General features: G+C 49.9%; 1 protein-coding gene across 1 annotated transcript in view; it reads right to left on the bottom strand.

The window, feature by feature from the left end:
- The window catches only part of LOC119364144 (glycine--tRNA ligase, mitochondrial 1-like), a 6,189-nt gene extending 4,791 nt beyond the window's left edge, over window positions 1-1,398 (bottom strand). The window contains exon 1 of the mRNA XM_037629565.1: window positions 1,078-1,398. Coding sequence (XP_037485462.1) covers window positions 1,078-1,359 — 282 coding nt within the window. The 5' untranslated portion in view covers window positions 1,360-1,398. The remainder of the gene's footprint in view (window positions 1-1,077) is intronic.
- Between the last annotated feature and the right edge of the window lie 8,254 nt (window positions 1,399-9,652).

Raw genomic sequence — 9,652 nt, 5'->3', positions numbered from 1 at the left:
TGTACTCAGCATTTGTGCAAATGTGGTACGAGTGTCTGAGTTGGTTGACTCCAAGTGTACTAGTTGTAGGAGTGTGGGTTGCATACTGAGGAAGCCAACAAAATGAACGTCTACCATCATTTTGCTTTCCATGCACCCATTCTCTTTCTTATTTATCGCCATAGGCCCAAAGAGACTTCCCATCGATTCCGGTGTGGGGCAGAATGAACTGACTAGCAGTCAGTGGTTCAGCGGCGCAAGTGGACTCATTGACCAGAGCGCCCAAGTTGCTATTCCTTCTGTAACTAAGAGGGGTAGAAAATTAGCTAGCAACATTTGCAACTTTCTAGGCCCTCTGAGTCAAAGTGTGGATCATTCTAGAATTTCTGCTAGTCAAATAGTATTAGGTTTCACCATCAGCATACAAAAAGAACCAACGTCCCTACGACTAAGTTGATATTACTAGATATACCATGAAATATAGCTTAATAATGTATACTTAAGTTTTTACTGAACACGGTATACTTTCATATAAATTGATGGTTAAGGTGTCACCTTGGAGACCTACAGTATGGCTCGGAAGTAGTACAATTTAAGGCAGCAAGTTCAGTATAAGGTGATCAGTTCCTCCTAATCTCCTATATTCACAAAGCTAAAGTTTACAAGTTGAGGAAACCAGGCTAGTTTGCTGCTGATCAACAAACTGATTTAACTAGAAAGACGATCGCTCCAATTTACATTACAGGAGGAAAATTTAGCTCTAAAGTGTCAAGTGGCCACATTTCTTGATTGGAAGCTAACCAACTTCAGCAACGGGCACATGCTACACGACACCACAAGTAATACAGCAAAACAAACACGGCACGTCACTTCACTGAGTTACACCGGACACACTGTTTGCGAGTCGAGACCAAAACTGATCACCCAGTATCAGTAGCACCAATTGCAGTCACACTCGCCACAATTCATAACCAAAAAGGCGAAAAGGGCCACATTCCCCTCGAAACCCACGAGGACTCGCCCCCAATCAAGAATCTCATCGAACTAGGACTCTACAAGCTCGCGAAGTAGTAGTAGAAAAGAGGCATGTCAGGCAACCTGGCGCCAGAAGGCGAGGACGTTTGCCTTGACGGCGCACCCTGGCGGCCCGTAGTCATAGAGCCCCGCGACGCCTCCGTAGATCTTGAAGGACGGCACGTAGAAGAGGCGCCGCTCGAGCGTGTTCCCCACCGCCACGCGGAACGCCTCCCGGTTACCCGCCATGGCTGCGAGCTTCCGGGTGGTTGAGGTGGCGCCAACTGCAGCAGCGGCTAGGGTTTGGGGTGGGTGAGGTTTTGCTGCGATGGCGCGAGAGGCGGACGAGAGGAGGCGGAGGAGCATGGAGAGATGGGTCGTGCGGGGTTGGAGATGCGACACGGGCAGCGAGACGCCGACGTCTGGGGCCCGCTAGCCAGCGTGTGGTGACAGATGATTCACAAGCGATAGGCCTGGATAATAATGAAGTCGAAAAAAGAAGGACGGCCCTACGTGTCGGTCGGCAGATAAGTACTAGAAAACGTCCGTCGCCCGGCTGACCGTTGGATGAACGCGGGGGGTCCGATCTACCCATCCACGTGTGCAACCTCACTTGCAACAAGAGCGGTGTTATAGAAATATTTATAGTATAGGTCGTGTTGCAGAAACCTTTGCAAACAGAGGTGATGTTGCAAAAAAATTTACAACAAAGATCATGTTGCAGAAATGTCCACCGGTTTTTTGCAACAAAGATTATGTTGTACTCCCTCCGTTCCATAATATAAGAGCATTTTTGACATTGGGACGGAGGGAGTACAAATTGTTGAAACACAAATCATTTTGCGGGGATTGTTGCTGCTGCAACACCTCGAGGAGGTGGAAGCCATGGACGACGGCGGATGCGGGCCCGATGGCGCCTCGACGGCAGCGTGCCTCCTTCGCTCGCTCCGTTCGGGCAAGCTTGCAACAGACGCCGGTTTTGCAGTTGTCTTCGCTACAAAATCGGCGACGGCTGGCAAGCTCTACAACACCGGTAAGGCGGGTTGCGTCGGCTAACACACGACGACGGTCATCTATACTGCAGCCCCCAACATAGGCCATGGTGGCCGGCTTGCATCAACGGTCGTCTATCCTGCAGCACAAGCACGCGAGAAAAAGATACGCGACGGAGTAACAATGCCATGATTCGATCGCTGTGAGGAAGAAAAGAATAAGCGGTGGACGGAGGAAATAATTGTAAGGGCATATTTTTCCCTTAGGTGTTTTGGTGATTGATGACAATGCTTTTGCGGACTAATCGTGTGCCTTGAGTTTCTCAGGTTATTCATATCTAGGCATGAGACGATTCGGTGCCCCTCGGAGACTATTGAAGTCGGCGTCGTTCTACATTTCTCTTTGGTGGATTTGAGTCGTAGGAGAGCCGTACTATTAAGAGGGGGTCCGCGTCGGAAAGCTTTGGGTGGAATCAACACGTACACTTGTTCCTCCTTTCCCTGCCTTTTGGAGCTTCCCTTTGTTATCTTGGTTGTACAGAAATCTGACGACTACTGCTGTGCTTGCGGTAGTACCGCAAGCACACGCGGTAGTACCGCTGGGTGTCACGGTAGTACCGCTCATCTGGAGCGGTAGTACCGCGGCTCCCTGGCCTTGTGCCGCTCCGGTGCGGTAGTATGGGCGGATGTAAATTTTTACATCCGCGCCCTCCACGGTAGTACCGCTCGTCCAGAGCGGTAGTACCGCGGAGGCCCATGGTAGTACCGCTCCCTAGGAGTCGTAGTACCGTGGCCCTCCTACCTAGTACCGCAGTGTCGCGATAGTAGGCGCGGATGTAATTTTTTACATCCGCATCCGCACGGTAGTATACCGCCTCGCGGGCGGTAGTACCGCGTCGGATTTTTGTACCGCGCCTCGCGGGCGGTAGTACCGCGCCTCGCGAGCGTGGTATTGCATAGGATTTATACTTGTATTGTTGTCTTGCGCTAGATCGGATCACCGTGGCACCGCCATTGTTTCGCGGTTCTTTTCAGATTCAAACCGTCCGTTGGATCTGACGCGACGCGGTACTACCGCCCGTATGGCGCGGTACTACCGCCCCTCGGGAGTGGTACTACCACGTTCTGTGCGGTACTAAAAGTTTACTTCCGCCCCAACCACGGTACTACCGTGCCCTAGCACGGTACTACCGCTGTTGGAGCAGTACTAATATTTTAGTACCGCAAGCAGTGGCAGTTTTACCGTGGCTCACATCTATCGCATGCCAACTTTCTCGTATGCCTTCTATGTGTTTCTTGTGCTTTTTCGTGGCCTTTGCATTGATCTTCTCGCGTCTTTGGTGTTTTGCGTGTGTGTCTCAGGTGGTGGCTCTCGCCGGTCCAACCCCAGTCGTGACACTGGCTCCAAACGTCTGCGCAACCCAGGTGAAGTACCAGAAGGCTCGTCTGCCTCCAAGCGCAATGTCAAGCACTCAGCTAGCAAGCACAAGGAGCCCGCTAAGGGCATGAATGAGATTGCCCAAGCTGATTATGTCCGTCTCAGGCAGCTTCAGCCTTATGTGCATCCGCGTGCCACCTTCAGAGGCTGTGAGTTGTTCTGGACAAGCAACATGTCAACATCTATCTGGATGTCATCAAGAACAAGCAGAACACCTATGTGGAGGTGAAGTGGATTGATATGCATCACATGAGGAAGGACAAGTTTCGTGACTACTTTGGAGAGGCTCTGGACTTGGTGGAGCAGTTTGGCATTGAGCATGTGATTACCTTCCACCTCGACTATGACCCTGAGCTCATCTGTCAGTTCTTTGCCTCAGTCTACTTTCACTCCGATGAGGAACGGAGGATGACCTGGATGACCAATGGCCGTAAGTTGTCTGCTACCTGGAAGGAGTTCATGGATCTCCTCCAGGTTCCTGATGATGGTCTCGACTCTCCAGTGGGTGTTCGCCCCCATGCCAATGCTGACTCTGCCAGCAAGGACAGACTTTCCCCTTTCATGGTTGAGAAGGCACTCGCCAATGGCAAGACAACTTTGGTGCTCAACCCTTTCCTGGATATCATGTATCGCATCTTCCGCAACTCCTTGTTCCCTCGCATCGGTGATAAAGACAAGGTTCATGCCTATATGGTGGACATGATGCTCATCTGCGAGGATGCTCGTTCGTCTCAGTCACAGCCACTTGATGTCTCACACATCATGTGGTGTGAGCTCCGGTTTGCAGTGTTCAACCGCAAGGTGCCTATCTATGGGCCCTATCTGTTTTTGCTGATTTCGAAGACTTGGGGAGAAGATGTTTCCTGCTGATGAGTTTCTTGCTCCTGACTGGGTTTGCCATGAGCCCATCTGCCTGCGTATCAAACCAAACTGGGCCAACACCACTACTCGCGTCGAGGCGACTGCGGCTAGGACTGCTGTTGATGAGGAGGATGCTGGCCCCGAGGATGTTGTTGAGGGCCATGCTGCTAGACCTTCCCAGAGTGCCTCTATGCCATCATGGGCCAAGAAGCTGAAGGACAAGATGAAGACTCTTTTCTGCATGCAAGCCAAGGGGCAGTACAGGACTCACATGGCGTCCAAGGAGAGTCGTCGCCGGGACAATAAGATCTTGCAACTCTATGGTGAGGCAGTGTCTGGCGGGTCTGAGGAGCACATCACTCCAGAAGCCGAGTGGATGGAGAAGCAGGGCTACAGGTGGACTGAGTCTGAGGAGGATGTCGAGGAGACCATCCCTGCTGCCGTGGCGTCCGATGGAGAGGATTGGGACGAGTTCTCTGCTTGAGCCACCTCTTGTGTGTAGGTGTCCTCTCTGCCTTTTTGGCGTCTCGATGCCAAAGGGGGAGAGAGTGTAGGGATTTGCGAGTATGTCGTGTGTTTGCTGCTTTCTCGTTTGTGTCGTGTGTTTGCTACTTTCTCGGTTGAACCTCGGTAGCTTTACTTCGTATGGTGTAAGACATATGCACTCTATCTATCCTAGCGAGCTCGTGTTATATTGTGCTATTTTTATGCTATGCTATGCTTATAATCATGTCTTAGTCTCTAAAATATAGGTGGAGTGTTGATCCTAGTCTGTGTGCTATGCAGTCCAAAGCATTCATCTAAAGTGCACACATCTAGGGGGAGCCCGTCTATATTTTAGAGAGGTGGGGTTTGCCCCTGCTCTAAATTATCTTATCCATATGCAAATCCCGTGTTGTCATCAATCCACCAAAAAGGGGGAGATTGTAAGGGCATATTTTTCCCTTAGGTGTTTTGGTGATTGATGACAATGCTTTTGCGGACTAATCGTGTGCCTTGAGTTTCTCAGGTTATTCATATCTAGGCATGAGACGATCCGGTGCCCCTCGGAGACTATTGAAGTCGGCGTCGTTCTACGTTTCTCTTTGGTGGATTTGAGTCGTAGGAGATCCGTACTATTAAGAGGGGGTCCGCGTCGGAAAGGTTTGGGTGGAATCAACACGTACACTTGTTCCTCCTTTCCCTGCCTTTTGGAGCTTCCCTTTGTTATCTTGGTTGTACGGAAATCTGACGACTACTGCTGTGCTTGCGGTAGTACCGCTGGGTGTCACGGTAGTACCGCTCATCTGGAGCGGTAGTACCGCGGCTCCCTGGCCTTGTGCCGCTCCAGTGCGGTAGTAGGGGCGAATGTAAATTTTTACATCCGCGCCCTCCACGGTAGTACCGCTCGTCCAGAGCGGTAGTACCGTGGAGGCCCACGGTAGTACCGCTCCCTAGGAGTCGTAGTACCGTGGCCCTCCTACCTAGTACCGCAGTGTCGCGGTAGTAGGCGTGGATGTAATTTTTTACATCCGCGTCCGCACGGTAGTACCGCGCCTCGCGGGCGGTAGTACCGCATCGGATTTTTGTACCTCCTCCGGTTCAGCGGAAGTAGGCACGGATGTAATTTATTTCATCCGCGCCCTTCCCAGGCCATGACTTTCCTGCCTTGCGGTAGTACCGCAGGTGGGTGCGGTAGTACCGCGCAAGCGGTAGTACTGCCCCCTTATCAGGGTAGTTCCGGCCTGTGTTGCTGTCGCGGTAGTACTGTGGTCAGCCACGATAGTACCGCACAGCCTAGCGGTAGTACCGCGCCCCTGGAGCGGTAGTACCGTGTGTCGCAGGCTGAACATGTGGATAACGGTTGGAATTTGTCCACGACTATATAAGGGGCGTCTTCTACCTCTAGTTGACCACCTTTTCCATCTCTAAGCTCCATTGTTGCTCCAAGCTCCATTTCCACTCGATCTCTCTCCCTAGCCAATCAAACTTGCTGATTTGCTCGGGATTGGGTGACAAGTGCCCGATCTACACTTCCACCACAGGATATTTGATTCCCCCCACTTATCCCTTGCGGATCTTGTTACTCTTGGGTGTTGAGCACCCTAGACGGTTGAGGTCACCTCGAAGCCATACTCCATTGTGGTGAAGCTTCGCGGGATTATTGGGAGCCTCCAAGTGTTGTGGAGATAGCCCCAATCTTGTTTGTAAAGGTCCGGTTGCCGCCTTCAAGGGCTCCAATAGTGGAATCACGGCATCTCGCATTGTGTGAGGGCGTGAGGAGATTACGGTGGCCCTAGTGGCTTCTTGGGGAGCATTGTGCCTCCACGCCGCTCTAACGGAGACGTACTTCCCTTTAAAAGGAAGGAACTTCGGTAACACATCCTCGTCTCCACCGGCTCCACTCTTGGTTATCTTATCCCTTTACTTTTGCAAGCTTACTTGTGCTATATCCATTGCTTGCTTGTGTGCTCATTGTCTTTGCATCATATAGGTTGTCCACGTAGTTGCACATCTAGACAACCTATTTCTTTGCAAGGTTTAAATTGTTAAAGAAAAGTCTAAAAATTGTTAGTTGCCTATTCACCCCCCCCCCTCTAGTCAACCATATCGATCCTTTCAATTGGTATCAGAGCCTCGTCTCTTTATTAAGGACTTTGCTGTCCGAAGAGTATGGTTGACGTCAACGACGGTGCGGAGGAACACTCCGGTGTGAATCCCATCTCGTGTTCGGCCGAAGGGGGAACCTCGGTCTCTCGTGAGGAATTCAATGTGGCGTTAGACACATTGAAAACCTCCATGACGGCCGAGGTTAAAAGAATGTTTACCGAATTCCTAGAGGGTCTCAAACTATCTACCTCGCCGATGAAAGTGGGTGATCCCACTAACAAGGTGACGGATGCTAACCCCGACAAGGGGGAAGCTAATAGTGAAAAGAATCCGTCTACTAGTGGTAGAAATGGCACTGGCATCTATGCCCATGTGGAACCCCCGGTGTATAGAGGACCGATCCCCTCTACGCATTTGAATCATGCCGGTCCTCCTCCTAAATATGTGAAAAATGAAGATTATGATTCTTGGGTTTATCGCTTCAAGCGTCATTTAAAACATGTGAATACTAACCTTTGGAGAATTATTGAAGAAGGTTTCTATCCTCATGATCCAAGCAACTTCACCCCTCGAGAAGAAGTGGACAATCAATTCAATGAGAGTGCTCTCTTCATCATCCAAGATGCTATCCTTCCCGAAGATCTCCCTCATCTTCGACCTCATGTCATGGCTAAAGAAGCATGGAAGTGTGTCGAGCGTATGTATCGAGGAAGTGCTAGCATTCAACGCTCCAACTATGAAGTGGTGCAAGATGAAGCCGATGAGTTTGCAATGAAAGAGGATGAAGAACCTCGTGAGCTCTTTCGAAGAGTGACCAAACTTGTGATCGCACTCCGAGATCATGGGAGCAAGGACACGGATGACAATTGGATCAAGCGCAAGTTCCTCAAGGCCATGATGCCCTACAACAAGGCCATGTCCTCCGTCATCCATCAAAGACCGGACTTCCACTCCATGACCTCTGGTGAAGTGTTGGATGAGTTTGTTGCAATGAACATCTTGGATAAGACCGCCGACAATGCGGTGCTCTGTTCCCAAAGGGCAAAGAAGCCCAATCTTGCCTTGAAGGCCAAGGTTAGTGTGGAAGAAGAAGAGGAGGAGGAAGATGAGGAGAGCAACCCCGAGGACATGAAGTATGATTATCATGAGCACATGGCTCTTGCCTCAATACAGTTTTGGAGTAAGAAGACTACAAGACCCAACTTCAACAAGAACAACTCAAGTGGCCTCAAGGGGAAGCAACGAGTCAGAACTTGTTTCAACTGTGGCAATGTCAGCCATTTCATTGCGGATTGTCCATACGAGAAGCGGGAAGACAATGGTGGCAAGTTCATTCGAGAGGACAAAGCCAAGACCTTCCCCAACAAGAACAACTTCACCAAGAAGACTCCTTCTCGCGGGTTGATGGTTCAAGAAGAATACCGTGAGGATGACGATGATGATGAAGATGGTGAAACAATGGCCATGGCATCCGTTGCCATTGTCTCAACTCCTCGGGTGTCTCTCTTCGATGCACCTAACGAGAACATCACTGCCAAGTGCCTCATGGCTAAGGCCACCAACAAGGTAACCCCCAACATCAAAACCACCATTATTCCTAACCCTCCTTCAACGGATGACTATGATAATGGTAAGGGGTCTAATGAGGAGTTCAATGAATTTGAGTCCTTCATGAGTAAGCTCAAGGGCAAATCCAAGAAGCATTTCGTTGCTCTCTTGGAACAACTTGGTGAAGCCAATGACATGATCGAGGCTCGTGAAGAAACCATCACTAAGATGGAAAGTCATAGTCGGGACTATGCCGATGAGATATCGGATCTCTCTAATGCTCTTGAGGAAGAGCGTGTGCATTGTTTGGCTCTTGAGGAGTCACACAATGATGGTCATGCTAAACTAAAGAAAGATCTTGATCATGCTCTTGTTGTGTCTCGTGTTCTAGCTTCCAAGAAGGCTAAACTTGGGGTTGATCATGTTAGACTCACGGAGGAGTTTGATGTACTTGACAAGGCCCACAAGGTCTTGAAAGGTGCTCATGCCTCCCTCAAGGAGTCTCATGCTCAACTCCAAGTTAAGCTAACCAAGGAAAAGGCCACATTTCCTCACATGGTCTTAATTGATAATGCAAATGCTACTAACCCATGTTGTGAGCATGTGCACCTTGTGGAGGAAAATGCCAAGTTGAAGGAACAACTCGAGAAAGGTCTTGTGTCATGCATACAAGGCGAGAAGAACCTAAATGACCTTTTGAGCAATCAAAAGGAAGTTGTGGGCAAGGAAGGAGTTGGGTTCGCACCCAAGTCCAAGAACAAGAAGAAGAACAAGGAGAAGAAGAGCAAGACCAATCGACCTCCTCCGCTCAAGCAAACCTTTGTGAAGGAGGGAGGAGGTGCTCCTAAGGAGAAGAAGAACAATGGGAAGAGTGGTGAAGCCAAAGAGCGCAACGCCATCTCTCCCAACAAAGCCGGCGACTTTAACCCCTCTTATGTGTTGTGCCGTGCTAGTGATGGACATGTTTATGCTAAATTTGTTGGTTCTACTTATGAGTACATTGAATGGTCTATTTGGGTTCCTAAGACCCTTGTTACTAACATCAAAGGACCCATTACTCAATGGGTACCTAAAACCAAGCATTGATCTCTTGTAGGTGTTTGCTTCCAGTGGGGGATCATGGTTGCTCGATAGTGGAGCAACAAATCATATGACCGGGAGCAAGGACTTGGTGGTGGACGTGCACAACATCCCATCTATGCCCACCAATGTCGAATGGGGTGATGCCTCA

The sequence above is a fragment of the Triticum dicoccoides genome, chromosome 2B (genome assembly GCF_002162155.2).
Source record: "Triticum dicoccoides isolate Atlit2015 ecotype Zavitan chromosome 2B, WEW_v2.0, whole genome shotgun sequence".
NCBI lineage: Eukaryota > Viridiplantae > Streptophyta > Magnoliopsida > Poales > Poaceae > Triticum > Triticum dicoccoides.
Note: the sequence above shows the minus strand (reverse complement) of the source record. Positions and strands in the feature narration are given on the sequence as shown.